At 53.9% G+C, this 19,372-nt stretch overlaps 1 protein-coding gene and 1 long non-coding RNA gene across 9 annotated transcripts in view; both read right to left on the reverse strand.

The window, feature by feature from the left end:
- Window positions 1–4,467, reverse strand: part of LOC118155484 — a 22,698-nt gene extending 18,231 nt beyond the window's left edge. The window contains exons 1-2 of the long non-coding RNA XR_004745898.1: window positions 4,458–4,467; window positions 2,448–2,458 (exon numbers count right to left, since the gene is read on the reverse strand). This is a non-coding gene — a long non-coding RNA (uncharacterized LOC118155484). The remainder of the gene's footprint in view (window positions 1–2,447; window positions 2,459–4,457) is intronic.
- Window positions 4,468–4,910: 443 nt separating this feature from the next.
- On the reverse strand, window positions 4,911–18,740 carry LOC118155483 (uncharacterized serine/threonine-protein kinase SBK3-like). Of its 8 annotated transcripts, none has more exons than XR_004745897.1 (6): window positions 18,455–18,740; window positions 15,500–15,676; window positions 15,201–15,403; window positions 14,343–14,840; window positions 5,854–6,010; window positions 4,911–5,142 (listed from the first exon to the last, which is right to left on the reverse strand). XR_004745897.1 is itself a non-coding variant. In XM_035308781.1 (5 exons), exons 1-5 carry the CDS (start codon window positions 18,573–18,575, stop codon window positions 5,053–5,055), a joined length of 1,089 nt encoding a protein of 362 aa, XP_035164672.1. In that variant the 5' UTR covers window positions 18,576–18,740; the 3' UTR covers window positions 4,911–5,052. The 8 variants fall into 8 exon arrangements, 6 of the variants coding, with proteins under 6 accessions (XP_035164672.1, XP_035164673.1, XP_035164674.1 ...); XR_004745896.1 differs by having other exon boundaries at window positions 4,911–5,232; XM_035308781.1 differs by lacking the exon at window positions 5,854–6,010.
- Between the last annotated feature and the right edge of the window lie 632 nt (window positions 18,741–19,372).

The raw sequence follows: 19,372 nt of genomic DNA on the forward strand, positions 1-19,372 counted from the left end.
CTGATGTCTCTCCATCTGCCCTCAGTAATCCGTGAAACACAAAGCCAAGGACTGATTCAAACAGCCTTTGGGTGATCTCTTGCACCACAGCTCTGCTCGTTGAGTAAGATTTCACTTCAGCCTCCATCTCATCGCGCCCAAGCCTGAATTTTGTGACATTTTCTTTCTCTGCTTCTTTCCTACTAGGAGGAAAAACTCCACCATCACTGCAACCACCCCCCAAGCAGTCTCAGCATACTTCTCTACTGCCCAGAGCCTGCATGACACAGGGCCAAAGAAGCCCTCAGCCTGTGCCACACTGCTCCAGAAATAGCCATGGCAGCACTGAGTCAATGGGGATGGTAATTCTAGTGACCTGGGTGGCTCACGCTGCCTCTAGTGCACCTCGTAAGGGCCTTGATTCCTGTCAGCATGTCCCACTGACTCCTATGGTGTCCTCATAGCACCCAGGCCTTCTCCTCAGGGTCCCCCCTCAGCTGCTCACATCCAACCCTGCCCTGATGGATGCAGGAATTCTGCTGCATGTGCAGCACTGGCCACGTCTCTTTGCCAACTTCAGGGGGGTTCTGTTGGCTGAAGGCTGGAGATTCCCAAGGTCAATTCCCCCTGCCCTGAAGCTCCATTTTGTCACCTGTTCATGGCTGGGTGCAGATGGCTCATCCTGATCATGGTATTGCTCACAGGGGCAACATGAGGATTCCTCAACATGAGGACTGTCAGGACAGTACAGGCGCTAAAAGAGGTACTCGTTTGGAGGAGTTTCTGACCCAGGCAGGAATTACCATGAGAACCATCTCTGAAACACCCAATGACACTACAAAGCAATCAAAAGCAGGACCAGAGTGAATGAATGTTGGGCTTGTTGTCTGCTAGGGTATTTTGCAGGAAAGTATATACCTACACAGACACACATGCAACATGGAATCTTCCAGCAGCTGATCTTGGACCCTGTATAAAGCCAGGACCAGGCCCCAAGACCCCTCATATTTGCTGAGCAGATAAATTCAAATAGGAATCTCCCATGTAGAATCACTGAATCTCTTTCAGCATCAATGATAATGGAAGGCACCCAGATGCAAAGATTTAACTGCTTCCTTCTCCTGTCTGGTTTTATTTAGGAGCTCCTTTCTCATCCATGACAGGCTCCTGTTACCTTTTCTTGACTTCATTTGTGTCTGGGTGGACTGCACTTGGATTCAAAGATGAGATTCTCAAGCACTAACTGCTCCTTATGCCACTGCTCTCTGCAGGGCCATATCCCATGGGATTCCTCCAAGCAGGTCCACCAGCAGACCCATGTCTGCTCACCTCAAGGCCTCTGCTTTGCCTTGTTCTCCTCTCTCAGCAGCCTCAACTCTACTGTCTCATCCCTGCCTTTTACACCCCTAACCATCTCATCTTGGTTTATAATATGAGGTCCTGCAGGGCATCTCATCTCATTGGCTCCTCAGTCTTCCATGCCATCAAGATGTTATCAAGAAGCTCCCAAATCCTCCTGGACATTTTGTGTAAAGGTCTGCTGAAGAAGAGAGTCCGCTCTTTCCAGTTTATCTGGCCAAGAACCTTTTCCAAGAGAAGATGTAAGGGGACCTGCACCAAGAGAAGATGTAAGGGGACCAGATCTAGATACCAGATCTTGGGACCAGCTCTGGGGATGAGATCTGGGTCAGCCGTGGGCTCTGGGCCCAGAGTCAGCACTCAGGATGAGCAGCGGGGCCTGGGGCATGGAGTCAGCATTCGAGGTCATGTGCGGGCTCTGAGCTCTGGAGTCGGCGCTCAGGGTCAACAGCACTGTGTGGGGCCCAGAGTTGGCACTCAGGGTCAGACTTGGGTTCTGAGGCACGGAGTCGGCATTCAGGGTCAGCCGTGGTGTGTGGGAGCTGGAGCTGGCACTCAGGGTCAGCCGTCCAACCTCTGGTTCCAATCGTCCAACCTCAGGGTCAGGTCTCTACCAACCTCTGGTGTCTGGAGCCTGGAGTCAGCACTCAGGGTCAACTGCGGTGTCTGGGGCTCCATCAGTGCTCGGGGTCAGCTGCGGGCTCTGGGGTCTGGAGTTGGCGTTTGGGGTGAGCCATGGGGTCTGGGGCATGGAGTAGGCGCTTGGGTTCAACTGCGGTGTGTGGGGCCCAGAGTCGGTGCTCGGGGTCAGCCACGGGCTCTGGGGCCTGGAGTCAGAGTTGCTTCCCTCAGAAGACAGTCTGTTGATGGAGCTCGGTTGTCCCTGTGAGATGCTTGGGTGACCCTGGACTCCGGGACCCTGTCTTTCTTCACCTTGGTGCAGGATGTGAAGAAGTTGGAGTGGGGTAAAGGGACTCATCTTAGAGACTTTGGTTCCTGATGGGGGCAGAGGTCCCCAGATGGGGTAGAGTGCCTCTGAAGGTTGATTAAATCCCAGAGAGAAGGACTGTGCATTGTGTGAGCACAGATGGACAAAAGGAGGACCCCACAATTTGCATTACTTTGATGGGCAGTGCAAGGCACCTCAAAAAAGACTCACCCCAGGTGCTCTCTTGTTTGCAGAAATTTATTCACAAGTAAACACAGAGGTTTGGGTAAGATCACTGGCATGAACAGTGAGCTGCCTGAGATGGGGAAAAGCAGAATCAGGATTTGGGGGTTGGACCTGATGATCGATCTCTGGAGGTCCCTTCCAACCTCTACAATTCTGTGATTCTGTGATTATGAGTGAGAATCTTCTACAAATGGCTCCGCCTATGTAATATTGATCAAAACAGAGATGCTTATCATCTAAAATTGTTAATTTCAGAGTTAATGCTGGGCAGGGGTAGTACATTGTATGGACAGATTACTGTCTGGGGATGCTGTTGCAATTCACTCTGCAGGATTTTTATGTTAGATGAGTGGCAAGATACTTTTTAAGTTTAAGAATGGAAACTTCTGTCCCCCGTCGGCCCAGTTGAAGTCTGGTTGTTCAGCATAGGAAAGGCTGTTACGTTTATGGGCAGGAAAACTAAAGCTTGAGGACAAAATGTCTAAGCATAGTGTTGTGGAAGTCATCTGACTAATGCATGACCTCCTGGGACTGCGTCAGGGCAGCTTTTGGTCCTCTTCCAGCTTTGGGTGTAGGAGGGGAAGGAATTGCAAAGGAATACCCATTCCCTGCTAGAAGTGGCTGGTGAGTAAAAAACAGTCTTCAGTCTCTATGGGTGGAAAAATTTACCACCTTTTGAGCATGTTTTTTCCCTTCAAGGAGATATAACCCTGCACTAATAACAGGGTCTACATTCCTAGCCTTTTATATTTAATGCTCCTCCATTTGCTTTTCATACAAGAAATTTTAACAGCCAGGGCCCTGGGCTTCTGGCATTACTCCCCAGCCCTGCCTAGCAGCCTTTGGTCCTTGTCCCCACACTGACTGTGCCGGTGCGAGACAAGCAGAGCAAGCAGTGTTACAGCTATGGCCACAGGTATCTCCCCAGGATCACCTCCTTCACACTCTCTGGCCATCCCATCATGACTTAAATCACCCAGTGTCACCCCCATCCAGCAGCTGACACCCAATAGCTCCCCTGCAGGTGAAAGGAACAGGACAAGAAAGCATTTTGCGGCTGACGATTAAAGGAATATTCATATGTTTGGTTCTCCCCTGCTGTTCCTCCCTAGGAAGGGATTAGTCAAGAGGCTTTGTGCTGAGATTCAGCAACTGCTTGCCTCAAGGTCTCGGTCTCGGCCACGCACGGATCCAGGCTGATCACTGCAGAAGTTCCCTGTTCTGGACTGTAGAGGTCTCTAGAGGATCACAAAAGCTGCCGAAATTGATCAGCGGCTCCAGCAGCACATGAGGTGAGGCCGAGGTTTTACTTCGCTTTCCTCCATTTGACTAAAGGTTCCTTCAGCTACAGCTTCCTACGTGTCTTTTTTAATCCTTTGGCATTCAGGGTGTCATGTTGTGTGCTTGGCACAAATATTTCAGTATTGGCAACCAGAACAACATCCCTTCTCAGCAGAGTTTATGTTAGTTTAATTGAAATTTCAGCAATCTTAATCATAATGTAACTGGTTTATCGTCATCCCATCACAGGAATTAGGCAGTCGTGGCTCAGATCTAGTTGATTCCCCACCACCTTCCTCGGTGAGAGGGTCGGAGAGATGGTGAAGTGCTTCAGCACCTTCCTCCTGCCAAAGCTCTGCTCTGAGCTCCTGCCTCCTGCTTGGGGTGTCTCAGTGCAAGCTCTTGGGGTGGCTGCCACTTTTTGGTGAAATCCTAGATCTCCTCACCCATAGCAGGACTGCAACTTGATGTGGCAATGCAACACAATCTGCTCTTCTTCTCTGATCGTCTTCCACTCTTTGGCTGTTTTCTCTGGGGTTGCCTGCAGTGTGGGGGGCTGTGGAGTTCACCTGCCAGCCTGAAAATGGCCGGGCTGCTACTGTGGCTGAGTTGGAGAGACCAGTATCTGCAGTCCTGGGTGTCTGACAGCCCCCTTCCACCAAACCATCGCCCTGGGGAATGGTTTGTGGGTAACAGTAAAAGGAACGGAGGGAGTGATAAACTCATTAGTCTTAGCCATTAAGATGGGCTTTGAAGGCATGGCTTTCCAAGAGGGTCTCCAACACCTGCTAGCAGATTTACCACTATGCATCACAAAAAGATAAAAACCAGGGGAGTACTTGGACTGGAAAAGAGCGAGCTTGTCTCTGTGCAAAAGGGGGGAATTAAATGGGGAAACTAGGGAGCACCCTCAGTCACTACTGAGTGTAAAAGGTGATGGAAAATGAAATAAATGCCTGCCTCCAAATCACTTAAATGAGCTGCCAACTCTTGTTTTGCTGCAGCTGGACATGTTTCCTTCGTTATCTCCATGTACTCCTGTTGGATCTGCATTAGGGGATGGAGGTGACACTGGGTGATTTAAGAAAGCCAAGGAGGTGACCCTGGGGGTTCCCACGGAGATATCTGAACCTACATCACTGTCAACTCTCACCCTTGTACAGTGCTCCTGTATGGCTTCATGCTGAATTGGCTAAATAGCTAGAAATATTAAAATTACCAGAGGAGGTCACTGTTGAGCAGCCTACGGATGGATGTCTTCAGAAGTGGCCTCGCTGCAAACTTGTGAACCGAGCTGTGGGTAAGGTTACTGCACACCTGCAGTCAGTCCCTTGAGACAGGGAGGGCTCCTGGAGGAGAAGAACCAGGGACACGGTCAGCAAGGAATCTTTTTGGTAGTCAGATGGAAAGATACACGAAAAACAGCCCTCACTGAAGAACTACAACAATCCAGTAGTTGCTCATCCTTTATAAAGGAGTTACATGTGCTAGTGACACTGAGGTTTTAGAGGACATGTATTTTGGGTTTTATTATAACTGACCAACCACTCAATAGCTTTGTAAAAAGAAATGCAGTCTGGTGGTTGACCCCAAAACATGAAGACTCAGGACTGTGTGCATGACTGGTTACCCAAGGTTTATTGCATGTTGGCCTGCTCAAGATGTGGTGCAGCTTGACCAGCTACAGAAGAGCATAGTATAAGCTCTCTGAGGCTTCACTGTGATTGCCTTGGAGACACATCTTGTTGGAAATCAGGTATTGCCATACTTTCCTCAGTCCTTAGCTTATGAGAAGTTGCCTTTTGGGGAACAGATTATTGGATATTGCCACTGGTTTTGCATACCAAAGTTTGCCACCACCGTGCATTCAACTCTAACACATTCTGCAGACTGGGGGATGAATGGACTGAGAGCAGCCCTGTGGAGAAGGACTTTGGGGTGTCGGTGGGTGAAATACTTAACCATGAGCCAGCAGAGTATTCTTGCAGCCCAGAAAGCCAATTGTTTCCTGGACTTTATCAAAAGGAGCCCAGCAGCAGGTTGAGGAAGGTGGTTCTCACCCTCTGCTCCACTCTCATGAGACCCATCTGGAGCACTGGGGTCCCCAACATAGGAAGGACATGGACATGTTGGACCAGGTCCAGAGGAGTGCCATGAAGATGATCAAGGGAGCACCTCTCCTACGAAGACAGGCTGAGGGAGCCGGGGTTGTTCAGCCTGGAGAAGAGAAGGCTCTGGGGAGACCTTAGAGCAGCCTTCCAGTACCCAAAGGGGGGTACAAGAAAGCTGGGGAGGGACTCTTTGTCAGGGGATGTAGTGATATGACAAGGGGCCATGGTTTTAAACTTAAAGAGGGTAGATTTAGATGAAATATAAGGAAAAAAAATGATGTAAGTGATGAGACATGGGAATAAGTTGCCCAGTTGTTCCACTGTGGATGCCCCATCCATGGAAGTGTTTAAGGCCAGGTTTGATGGGGCTTTGAGCAACCTCGTCTAGTGGGAGGTGTTCCTTTCCATGGCAGGGCACTGGAACTACATTATCTTTAAGGTCTCTTCCACCCCACACCATTTCAAAATTCTATAAATGTGATGTTCATAAGGAACTGAGAAAGAGAACTCAGACTTCCCAACTTTAAAGAGAAAAGAAATGAAGTTTCAGCACAGCTTGGCAACATTTGTACAGTTGTTCACTGTATTACTTTTCTCAACAAATTACGACACGGTCCAACAGATACAGCAACACCCGGTCTCCCACAGTATAAGGCAGCATTTGTTATTCGCAAAGCTCTTAAACAATTCCCTATATTTTTCCTCCTTTCTGCACAATTAAACTGATAAAATAGAAGAGTTATTTTCTAGTGAAGAGAATGCAAGGGAAAAATGCACCTCAGCACTATCAACTGCAATTGGTGGTGCTGAGCTCTCCTAGGGCATTGCTCTAAAATAAGCCCCTCAACATTTACCAGAAGGGGGTAGAGGCACAGAAGGTGCAGCCTATTATTCCATGCCTCTCACTGTAATCTGGGCTCTAAGCATCCACCAGCAATGAAAATAAAGAAAAGGTACAGACCTCTACCAGAAATCAGCAGTTTCGTTATCAAAAATTGTTACTTCAGTCCATACTTTTGGTTTCTTTTCTTCTTCAGGGAAAGAAGATTCCCTGATTTCCGGGGGAAATTTGTCAGCTATTTTTCATGTGCTCTCATAGCCTGCAGTCTGAAGAAAAAGGAAGAAGACAGTAATTTGAAGAGAGAGTAGAACAGCTCCTTTGTGGCTTTCAGTAATATTGGGGTCATTAAAATATCTTAAAGTTATATGAAAGTTCAGACTTTCCAAAAGCAGACACCACCACCAAACTTGAGCCGGGCAGATCCTAGCTCAGTCAGATTAGGGCTGCTCAAACAAATCCAGTGGAAACAGTTCAAATGGATCTGAATAAATAAATAAATAAAGCTTTACTTGGTATGATGAATCCTTCTTCTGTGGACACTGCAAAAAGAAACATTCAACATGACTCCAAGGAAATGATATCACTGCTTACAAAAGGCCTTTGAGTAGCTCCAAGGATTATCTGTATTTCATCAAACCTCTTACCAAGTCCTCTCATCTCAGTGCCTTGCTCAAATGAGCTGCAAAGCCTAAGATTGTGAACAAGTGCAAGTACAAAAAACTTGTAACCAAGTGCAAGGTCCTGCACCTGTGTCAGGTCAATCCCAAGCACAACTACAGGCAGAGAATGGCTTGAAAGCAGCCCTGAGGAGAAGGACCTGGGGGTGCTGGATGACAAGAAGCTCAAACATGAGTTGGAAATGTGAGCTTGTAGCCCATAGAGCCAACCATATCCTAGGCTGCATCAAAAGAATAATGGCCAGCAGGGCGAGGGAGGGGATTCTCCTCCTCTACTCAGCTCTCATGAGACCCCACCTGGAGCTCTGTGTTCAGTACTGAGGCCCCCAGCACAAGAAGAACACGGACCTATTAGAACAAGTCCAGAGGAGGCCCACAGAAATGATCGAGGGGCTGGAGCACCTCTCCTGTGAAGACAGGCTGAGAGAGTGGGGGTTGTTCAGCCTGGAGAAGAGAAGGCTCTGGGGATACCTTAAAGCAGCCTTCCAGTACCTAAAGGGGCCTACAGGAAGGCTGGGGAGAGACTTTTTCTCAGGGAGTGTAGTGATAGGACAAAGAGGAATGGCTTTAAACTAAAAGAGGATAGATTTAGATTAGATTTTAAGAAGATTTTTTTTCTCCTGTGAGGGTGGTGAGGCACTGGAACAGGTTGCCCAGAGAAGCTATGGATGTGCCATCCCTGGAAGTGTTCAAGGCAAGGTTGGATGGGGCTTTGAGCAACCTGGTCTAGAGGAAGGTGTCCCTGCCTGTGGAAGGGGGGTTGTAATGAGATGATCTTCAACCCAAACCATTCTGTGATTTATTCTGTAATTCTAATCTCACAGGGCTAGGAACACACAGCCTTTTTGCAAGAGCTCAGAGCCTCAGCCAGAAGACTGCTTGTTTGCAAGAAGTCGTCAGTGGAGGCAAGCACAAGGGAAGGCACACTGTAGAATCCAAGAAAAGTTGGGTTTGGAAGGGACCTTAAAGATGATCCAGTCCAACCCCCCAAAACCAAACACCAGGGACCCTTCCCACCTCTTGGGACATCATGCCTCTTGAAGGAGTCTGCAGGATGCAGAGAGAAACAGAGTGAAAAGACACTGCCTTCATCCAATTTCCTCTTGAATGACTAAAACATAATATTAAACCAAAGTTAAAATAAACATTTAATAAATATATAAATAATAAATCCACTCATGATTACATGTCACTGATGAGGTGCTTTGCTTTTAATTCAGGTTGGGCTCACAGCTGAGTTTGAGGGAGCTTGTCAGAATCTGAAAACCAACTACAATCCTGTCAAAGTATTATCAATTTCAATGCAGCAAGTAGTAGTTTCCCATAAAGCAATCCCAAAGAACTGAACTACCAGATCCTTAACGTAACTTTAGGATTTTGCGGTAACCCACTATTATTCTCAAGAATATAAACTGCACCAGCTTCGGACCAAAGCAGATGGTGCAAGGTTTTCTATCCTCAAGCACCCAAGACTTATAGGTAATGCACTCCCTGGATGAACCCCTGAGACCCTCTAGAGCCTGCTAGCTGCATCTCGCCACCCGTGCTGGTGCATGCTGTAGTTGTATTCCTGTCTTTCTTCTCCCACTATTAAAGTCCATCCTGAAAGACCAATTAGCAGTAATCCCGTGTCTGACATAAATGTGTGTGGTGGTTTTACCTGGGTGGGCAGCCAAGCTCCACCACAACCACTCTCTCACTCCCCCTCCTCAAAGAGGAACAGGGAGAAAATACGATGAAAAGGGCTCAAGGGTTGAGATAAGGACAAGGAGATCACGCAGTAATTACCGTGACGGGAAAAACAGACTCAGCATAGGGAGATAATAAGATTTATTGATTATTAGTAACAAGCTAGAGAAGTGAGAAACAAAGGAAAGAAACCAAAAGCACCTTCCTCCCCATCCACCCTCTTCCACCTCCTCCCCCTGAGCGGTGCAGGGGAACGGGAGAATGGGGGTTATGGTCAGTCTATAGCACTTCTTCTCTGCCGCTTCTTCTCGGTCACTCTCATCCCCTGTGCTGTGGGGTCCCTCCCACGGGATGCAGTCCTTGCTGAACTGATCCAGCGTGGGCTTCCCACAGGCAGCAGCTCTTCAAGAACTGCTCCAGATATGGGTCCGTACTATGGGGTCCATCCCTCAGGAGCAAACTGCTCCAACCCGGGTCCCCCACGGGCAACAGCTCCCGCCAGGTCATCTGCTCCTGCGTGGGCTCCTCTCCACGGGCTGCAGGTCCGGCCCGGAATCTGCTCCAGCAGGGGTCTTGCACAGGCCACAGCCTCCGTCGGTGTAGGCCCACCTGCTCCACCGTGGTCTCCTCCACGGGCTGCAGCATGGAACCCTGCTCCACTGTGGTACTCCATGGGCTACAGGGTGACATCCTGCTTCACCATAGGCCTCACCATAGGCTTCACCATAGGCCGCAGGGGACTTCTGCTCCGGCGCCTGGAGCCCCTCTCCCCCTCCTTCTTCACTGACCTTGGTACCTGCAAAGCTGTTCCTCACTCCTCTCACTCTCCCAGCTGCTGTGTGGCGGTTTATTTAAGACAGGTTTTCCTGTCTTAAATATGCTCTCACAGAGGCGCAAAACAACATCACTTACTGGCTCAGCTCTGGTCAGCAGTGGGGCCCTTACCAAACATGGGGCAGCATCTAGATCCTTCTCACAGAAGCCACCCCTATGGCCCCCTGCTACCAAAACCTTGCCACATAAACCCACTACAATGGGAAAGCTTCCTGCAGGACGTGCTGTAACCCACAATGGCATAGATGGTCCTTGAGGGTTACATCTAAATGGGGGTCTCGGGTTTTGCTGCTAGTGTGTCTGCTGAATATACCCAGCTGTAACAAGCTGTGCATATTGGTGTACAAATCCAGAACACATCCATATCCAAAGCACATTGTTTCTCCATAGCATGGTGAACTGTTTTGGCAGCCACTGGCCCTGGGTTTTGCAGCATATCCCCCACAGCCCTGTCACTGTGACACTGGGGCTGGAGACAGAACTGTCAATAAAAATCCCATTGACCTTGAGACCCAGCATGTTTTCTTATTCGTGGTACCCTAGAACTGAGATTGGTGGACCAGGAGGTTTCCTCCATCCTGGCACCATAGATGCAGCTGCCGTTGCAAATATCACCCAATATTTGTTGCAAATACCACCCAGTGCGTTGTCCACCGAATGTTGCTGTGGTGAGCCTGCAGGTGCTGCCTGGGGAGGCTTCAGCACCGTGAAAGCCAGGCTGCTCTGGAGGAATTTGGTGACCCCAGGATCCCACCCTACCCCCTCAGCTGCAGAGAGCTCATGGGCACGTCACCACAATTTGGATGCCAAGAGTTACAGTGGTGAAAATCCCACCTCAATGCAGCTCAATTTCAGCTTCATCAGCAGTTTGATGGAGCCGAAATGTGGGACCGAGCTGGTTCCTCTGGGATGAGGGAGTTTTCCACCCCTGGCTGCAGGGTTCACCACCGTCCAGCCCAGCTTTGCTGCCTCCAGGTCCACAGTCCCCGGGCTGGGATTTAGGAGAGACAGCTATAACTGAAAAGCATCTGTATGCATTTCAGCTGCCAGTGTCAGGCTCTTGGGGTGAGTCCCAGCTGCCAGGCACCACATCCACATTCTCTGTGTCTCTCCCACCCCCTTCATCACTCCAGCCTGTCCTGCTCCCACAGAGGGCTGGGGCCCAAACCCCTGTGGGGTTTGAGCTTTGCTCGGGATCTGCCTAACCCAAGGACAGATGCCAAAAAGTACACATGTAGGGCATTGGGAGGAGTGGTGATGCCAAGAGAGGGTGAAACCATAAAATATAGAAAGTCTCAAGCTGGAAGGGACCTTAGGCAGAGATGCCACCCAGTGTATATCAGGTTGCTCAGGGCCTCATCTAACCTGGTCCTGAACACCTCCAGGGATGGGGCATCCACAGCTTCTCTGCGCAACCTGTGCCAGTGCCCTTCTACCCTCTGAGTGAAGACTTTCTTCCTAGTGTCTAATCCATTTCTCTCCAATGTGGAGATCAGGATGTCATGTGGGACCATGTCAAAGGCCTTGCAGAAGTCCAAGTTGGTGACATCAGCTGGTTTTCCATTGTCGACTGATGAAGTCACTCCATCATAGGCCACCAAGTTGGTCAGGCATGATTTGCCCTTGGTGAAGCTGTGCTGGCTGTCTCGTCCTTGTCTTGCCTGTGCCTTGACTTTGCTTCCAGGAGGATCTTTTCCATGATCTTTCCTGGCACAGAGGTGAGGCTGACCAGTCTGTTCTTCCCTGGGCTCCCCTTTCTACCCCTTTTAAAAAATAGGAGTGCTATTTCTCTTTTTCCAGTCACTGGGGGCTTTGTCTGACTGCCAGGACTTTAAATATTATGAAGAGAGGCTTGGCGACTCCATCAGCCAGTTCCCTCAGGATGCTGAGATGCATGTCATCAGGTCTTGGGTGCTTTCTTACCCTGGGAGATGGGCTCTAAGTCCTTGTGCTCTAAGGGAAACATCCTTAAGGAGCTGCCAGCTCTGCTCAGCTCCTTTTCCAGCAGACACCGGGTACTGGAAGTCCCCCATCAGGATGACAGCGTGTGAGCATGATGCTTCTTGTAGCTGAAGCAAGAAGGCCTCATCCACAGGCTGCTCTTGGTCAGGCAGCCTGGAGCAGACCCCGACCACAAGGTGTCCTTTATTGGTGTGGTCCATAATTCTTACCCACAAACTCTCAGCCCAGCCAGCTTACCGCCAACAACATTCTTGCCCCACCTGGACATCTGTGCCCCATCATCAGCACACCTGGTCCCTCAGAAACGCATTCAATGTCACAGAACCCAAACCCTTGGGTGTGCCACCAGCCTCTCAGCCTCTTCACTTGTCCCATTTGTCTCCTTCTTCCTGGGTCCCAGTCACCAACTGGGAGGCCAAAGGAGAATACTACTTGTGCTCCCAATCCCTTCAATATTTTTCCAAGGGACATAAAATTCTTTTAGATATTTCAGAATTTCTTTGTCAGAGCATCATCTTGCTACTTGAAAATCTAGGAAGGGGTGGTGGTCTTTGGCACCCAAGAGAATTGTTAGCCCTAATATAATGAATACTGGCCCAGGCAAGCAGAAATTCTCTCTGGAGAGATTGTCCGGATGGCAAAAGGGAGCCTCGGTGCCTCTTGTTGAGGAGTCTCCAATGACTTAACAGCCTTCATGCCTTCTTTGTGGCACTGGTTTGGATGCAGCTGGGAGAGACTGAGACAACCTTGTATGTTGGTGTTTCTGAGGTCTTTACTATTTCTCCCCGAGTCTCCTCTCTCCTGCCTTAGGACCTCATTTCTATGGTGCAGGGGCACTTCAGGGGCAGGGGGAGGTTTCTCATCCAGCTCCGATCAGACAAGGGTCTGCTCTCCCTCATCCTGTGAGTCCAATACCCTTCCAATACCTCGCTCTGCAAGCGTGGCACCCAGAGGAGATTCAGGGCTCATGGGAAAACACAGTTATAAAAAGGCAAACCAACAGAGAATTTTATTAACCTTCAGCGTCTCAGATGATTTCCACCTCTCCTTCCACTGTGCAGTGGGGCTCCTCTCACTTGGCACAAGATCACAGAACCAAAGAACGGTTTGGGCTGGGAGGGACCTTAAAGACCATCTCCTTCCAGGTGCCCAGGACATCTCCCACCAGACCAGGTTGCCCAAAGCCCAGTCCAAGCTGACCTTGAACACTTCCAGGGATGGGGCATCCACAGCTTCTCTGCATGACCTGGACAACTGTCATCACGAAGAATTTCTTTCTAAGATCTAATCTAAATCTACCCCTGTTTATTTTAAAGCTGCTACCTCAGCGGCTTCACCTCTGGAACCCCTCTGCTGACATCTGCAACCCTTCAAGCTGCTGATGCCCCTTCTCCTAACACTACCCCACCCCCTGCCTCCTCCCCATCCAGTGCCATCCCAGCTCGCTCTCTCTGCTCTCTTCAGACATGTGTATTACCCAGTCATCGTGGTGCAGAATATCCTGCCTGTGGCAGAGCCTTGCATAGCTCAGAGGGAGCTGAATCCCACGTTGATCAGGTTTCTGTCAAGCACTAAATTCGCCCTGCGGCTCCTCCCAGCCCAGCTGTGTGCCTGGAGGGCTCATGCTTGCTTCTTCGGCTCATTAACCCCAAGGAGACTGCTTGGCATCTCAACTAATTACAGCAGGCATGACAGCCTCCTCACACACACGTGCAAGTAGGGGAGGTTGGACCCATTTCTGGGTTCCCCTGCTGTTACTGAGACGTTTTTGCAGCTGCTCCTACCAAGGCCTTGCACCAGCCTTAATGATTTCTGACTGACTGCTCTCCTCCCACTTCTCTGTCACCCTTCGGCTGCTTTTCCCCTGGCTTCTCCTTGCCACCCTAGCACATTTGTTAATCAGGCATTTTGTCATCGTGAGTGATGTTCATTAACAGCAGGTGAGGTGCTGAGATGGGACTGGCGGGGGGGGGCCCCCCCCCCCCCCCCAAAAAAAAAAAAAAAATGCTGCCCCGAGCATCACTTCTCCTTCCCTTCGCTGCAGCACTTTTCTGGCACTGCTTGCTGCCTCTGACCCTAAGGGTACTGCATGCAGACCCAGTTTTCACCCCAGCCCACAAGAAGACCCTGGCCCAGACCTCAGGACCCCCCTCGCTGCCTGTCCCTGGGGCTGATGGAGATGCTGACTAGTGGCACAGGGCAAGGGTACCAGCAGGCGGTGTGGGTACGCCGTCCCTGTTACTGCAGCTGCCATCACCCTGCTCCCCAGCACCAGCAGCATCCCTCACACCCCCTCCTGAGCCACCGGCTGGGGCACAGCCCTGGGTAATGGGGGCCTGGGGGCTTCCTGCTGCTGCCTCCCACCTGTCGCCACCATCCAGCCGAGCTCTGCTGTCCTGTGCTGTCAGCCACGGCAGTGACAGGTATTTCTGCACCTCGATGGCTGGGCTCCGGCGGTCGGGGTCCAGCCTCAGCAGGCGACGGAACATCTCCTGCGCCCCATAGCCAAAGCCCTGCCAGGATGGAGGCGCCTCCCGCCCCTCCGCAGCGCTCTGCCAGGTGCTGAAGTCCTCAAACTGAGGGTCAGGGCTGGCAGCCACAGCCCAAGGGAAGCAGCCGGTGCAGAGGCAGAAGAGCAGAACAGCGAAGGCCCAGACATCGAGGCTGGAGTCCAGCTCCAGCGTGTCTGAGCCCTGGAGCAGGCAGAGCTCTGGTGGGGAATAGGGCAGGGTGCTGGACATGGCGCGAACGGCAGAGCCCTGCAGGCGGGTGAGCCCGAAGTCACCCAGCTTCACCCGCCGGCACTCACGGTCGAAGAGCAGCACATTGTCCAGCTTGACATCCCGGTGGACCAGGGCCCGGCTGTGCATGAAATCCAGAGCCTCTGCCAGCTGGGAGGCGCAGCGCTTCACCAGCACCTCCGCCAGGCCCTCCTGTGGGAACGGCAGCACCGTCACCACCTGCCACAGAGGGTGCTGCAGCCCCCAGCACCCTGCCTGCTGCCACCAGCATGGGCTTCACCCCATAGCTGCCCCCAGACACATCCCCATGCTGCGAATTCTGTCACAGTTCACAGCAAGAGGTTGGTTAGGGTTAGGGTTCGGGTTCGGGTTCGGGTTCGGGTTAGGGTTCGGGTTCGGGTTAGGGTTAGGGTTAGAGTTAGGGTTAGGGTTCCTGCCCCCTCCCTGCACACTCTGCCAGGACACCCCAGTACATTCTCCTCCCTATTCCCTCCCCAGTGCCCCCCCCCATGACCCCCCCAGCCCTTGGCAGAGCCCCTGCACAGCACGCACCCCCGGGGTGAGGAGGGTGCACAGGTCCCCAGCAGGAGCGAGCTCCTGCCCAAAGGCAAAGTGTGTGGCACTCTCAAAGGCGACGGGCAGGGCCCGGATGCAGGCAGCATGGCCGGAGAGGCACAGGGCGATGCAGTACTCCCGCAGGAACGCCCTCCACTCCGTGTGCTCCTTCAGCATCAGCTTGAGGACCACCGGCGAGCCTGAGAAGCAGGGAGAGGGTCAGCGCCTCGGAGGGATGTCAGAGATGAAGTGGGCATGGGGTGAACCAAGGCAGGGAACCCCCCAAAGCTCCTCACCACCGTCCCGAGGCTCTGTGAGCACCACGCGGCCATATGTGCCACTGCCCAGCTCCTCCAGCACGGTGTACTGCTCCTCCAGCTCCTGCTGCGGCACGGCCTGGCCCGTCCGCACCATCAGCTGCTCCAGGAACACCTCGTTGTCCTCCCCATCCTCCTCTGACTCCTCCATGGGCCCTGCGGAGCCAAAGCACCCCACACCAGTGTGATGTGTCCCCCCCCATCACATGCAGGGGAAGCCTGGGGACACCAAGCTGGTGCTGCCCAGTCCAGCCCAGCTTAGTCCAGCTGACTGCAGCCCAAACCAGTGTGGTCTGAAGCAGCCCTCTTCAGTCCTGTTGAGCTCTCCCAGCCCAGTGCTGCCTGGTCCAACCCAGTCTAACCCAGTCCAACCCAGTTAGCCCAATCCAGCCCACTGCTGCCCAGTCCAGTCCAGTCTAGCCCAGCTCAGTCTAGTGAAGTGTGAGGTCTAATCCTCTCCAGCTCATTCCAGCCCAGTCCAGTCCAATGCAGCCTAGCCCAGTCCAACCCAGTTAGCCCATCGCAGCCCAGCCGGGATGCTCTGCCCCCATGGACAGCTCCACATCCCACCCCACATCCCCCCACGGCAGTGGGTCAGTGCTGGCTCTGCCCTTTGCCCACTCCCAACCCTTCTCCCATCCTGCTGGCTGCAGACCCCTGCACCAGCACAGCCGCAGGGGGGTCACAGCCACCCCCGGGTGCACAGGGCAGGAACCCTGTCCCCCCCGCCTGTCCCCTCGCCCTGGGGGCTGAGCTGTGCAAGAAAGCCTCCAAGCGAAAGCTGGCGTCCGCTGGGGTTGCACGGGGACAGCCCGAGCGGCGCGAGGCTCACCGGTGTCTCTGCGCTGTCCCTGGGGCACGGCGTGGTGCCACTGGCCCCGCAGCCGCCCCGGAGCCCAGAGCCGTGACTCAGATTTTCCTGTGCGCTCCGACGCCGCTGGACCCAGGGCAGCGCCGGCCCGCGCTAATCTCTCCCGCTCGGTCTGGGAACATGTGTCAGGCACAACATGTGCCGACCTCCAAACATAGGCAGGGGCAGGACAGACAGGGCATTGCGTGGGGACAGACGGACAGGATGGAGAGAGGCATTGGGGGGACTGACGGACGGAACGGAGTACGGAAGGGAAAGACAGACAGGGCAGTCCAGGTGGGGGCAGACGGGATAGAGCACGGCGGGCAGGGGCACACGGAGCATGGTGCATGGCCAGATGGACAGAGCACCGAGGGCATGGACAGACAGACGGACGTGGGGCATGGCACGGGGGGAACAGACGGGTCTGGGTGCGTGGGTGGGTGGGCAGACAGCACAGCACCCTGCTGGAAGGGACAGCCGAAAGAAGGAGCAGAGTGTGTGGGGGGGGGACAGATGGACAGGGAGCTGTGTGGGATGGACGGATGGACAGAGCGGAGGACGGCTTGCAGGGACGGCTGGACAAAGTGTGGCGTGTGGGACAGACAGACGGCGCATGGATGGACGGACAAATGGCACGGAGCCTGCACTCTCTACCAGTGCACTGCTGATGTCAGCATGAACGTCACAGCTGTTCGACATCCCCAAGCCACTAACCCCCCCACAGGACACCTACAGCATCACCCCCCACACCTTCACTCCCCTGTCCCCTGCTTGCAGCAGGCCCCAACCACTGCTACCACCCTGCAAAGCCACAGCCCCAGCCTGGCCACCACTTGCTGCTTGTTCATCCTTCCTCTGCCTCAGTTTCCCCACTCTCATGTCTGGGCCCTTCTGTGCCCCCTCCCCCGTGTCTCACCACACTCCCCCCTGAGGTTTGCCCCTCTCTTCCCATGGAGGTTTGCCCCACTGGTCCTATGGAGCTGCGGGAGCAAGCAGTGGGCACTAGACCCCCAGGCGTGGGGCAGGACAGTCCGGGGACAGGTTTTGGGGTGTGGGTGTAGCGATCAGCCCAAGCTGAAGGCCCAAGGATGAGCGGCACCGACCCCAGGCTGACACCATCCCTGCACGGAGCCCCCTCTGCCACCATCCCCAGCACCCCCTGCCCACAAACGTGTCCCACCACTCTGACTCACATCTGGGCCCCTCTGCAGGAGCGCTCCCAGGGTCTATTTTGAGCCGGGGCTGGCAGAGCCCTGCTGGTGGTGCACACACACATGCACACACGCGTGCATGCATGCTTGCTTTTTGCCCTACCAAGGAAGCAACGCTGAGACGCAGCGCACCCAGCGCTTGTAGGGGCAGGAGGAGCAGGCACGAGTCAGGCTTTGCCCCACGGGAGATGCCGGGGGCCACTGGGTGCTACTCTGTGCATTTGGGGGTGGGGTGGCACTCTGGCACCAGGTGGGGGGAGCAGGGGGTGTGAGGCTGGGCTCATCCCTGCGCCTGCTCAGTGCCCCGAAACCAAACCTGCCCCACAGCTGCACCCCCAAAGCTGCTCCTGCCCTGTGCCCCTGCGATTTGCCTGCCTCCCTCCTCCTGCCGCAGTTCCCAGGCTGTATCCCTCCCTCTCCCCCTTTTCCCATTACCATATCTACCCCATCCCCCCATTCCCATGTCCCTTCCTCTCCCTCTTTTCCCACATCCATACCCTTTCCCCCTCTCCATACCACTCCCCTTCCCCCTTTTCCCACACCCGCAGCCCTCCCTTTCCCCTTATTCCCATGTCCATATCCCTCCCTCTCCCCAATTTCCTGTGGCCTGCTCCCTCCTTCTCCCCATTTCCCACATCCTCATCCATCCCACTCCCCAGTTCCCACGACCACACCCCTGCCTCTCCCCAAGCCCCCTGCCATGGGGACTGTTGTTTCTCCCTCCCCACCTGCTTTTTCCCCCCCATCCCAGCTGCTTACGGCTGCCCTGACCCCGGCCCGCTGGGAGGTAATTAATACTTGACAGCACATTAACAGGACCCGCTTGGCACGTGGCCGGACGGGAGAAGGTCACATAACCCCATCACTCACCCTGCCCTCTCCGTCCCCAGTATGGGGAGTGGAGGCTGCTGGTGGGGGTGTCCCCCCTGCCCTGGAGCAGTGGTTTTGGGGCTGGCCCCCTGCATTGCCCTCCTGCCCTGCCAGGAACCATCCTCAGGGGCTGGTGCCAGCCCCACAAATTTCAGCCCCACCGGCACGTCTCCGGCCCCAGTGGCATGCAGAGGATGCAGAGGACAGGGACAAGCGGTGGCCTTTGCTGGCCAGGTCCCCAGTGCGTGGGAGGGAGCGTGGTGGCCAGGCTGCGGGGGTGGCCGGGGGCGGAGGTACCAACAGCTGCGGGGGCACCGAAATAGCCGGCGGGCAGCCGGGCCAGGTGGCGAGAGCTCAGCCCGTCCCTGTCCCTGGGCTGGGGACAGAGCCCGGCATGGCCCCATGCTGCAAGAGGAGCTGGGAATGTCCCTCTGCCCCCAAATTGCCCCCTGTCCCCTTCTGCTGCCAGGGATGGATTGTGCTCCCCCCCCGCCCCCCCAATAAACCCTGCCACCCACAGTCCCCAGCTGCTGCCCCCGAGCTCATTGCCCCATGCTATGATCCTCTGCCCCCCCGGTTCCCATTTCCAGCTCCCTGCCCCTCTACTCCTCCAGCCCCCATTGCCCCACTCCCTTCCTCCTTGCCTTCCCATTGCTCCCCACTGCCCCTCTGACCCGACCCCCACCTGCCCCACTGCCCCCCTCCATGCCCCTCTGCCCCCCAGCTACACTGCAGTCCCCCAATCCCAGCCCATCTGCTCCTCATTGCCCTGTGCCTAGCCCCTCTGCCCCCTGTGTCCCCCCATTACCCAATTCCCTGCCCCTCAACCCCCCAGTTCCCATTACCCCACTCCCTGCCCCTTTGCCCCCCTGGTTCCATGACCCCACTCCTTGCCTATTTGCCCCCCCCCCCCCCCCC

The sequence above is a fragment of the Oxyura jamaicensis genome, chromosome 31, assembly GCF_011077185.1.
Source record: "Oxyura jamaicensis isolate SHBP4307 breed ruddy duck chromosome 31, BPBGC_Ojam_1.0, whole genome shotgun sequence".
Taxonomy (NCBI): domain Eukaryota; kingdom Metazoa; phylum Chordata; class Aves; order Anseriformes; family Anatidae; genus Oxyura; species Oxyura jamaicensis.

What these genes read in the sequence shown, in the direction of transcription:
- LOC118155483 (XM_035308778.1), bottom strand. Translation starts at nt 18,575, where the DNA reads ATGGTTCCTGGCAGGGCAGGAGGGCAATGCAGGGGGCCAGCCCCAAAA. An exon ending in CACAGAGCCTCGGGACGGTG is followed by an intron (nt 15,404 to 15,499) that starts GTGAGGAGCTTT and finishes CCTGCTTCTCAG; the next exon opens with GCTCGCCGGTGGTCCTCAAG. An exon ending in GCACCCTCCTCACCCCGGGG is followed by an intron (nt 14,841 to 15,200) that starts GTGCGTGCTGTG and finishes CCGTTCCCACAG; the next exon opens with GAGGGCCTGGCGGAGGTGCT.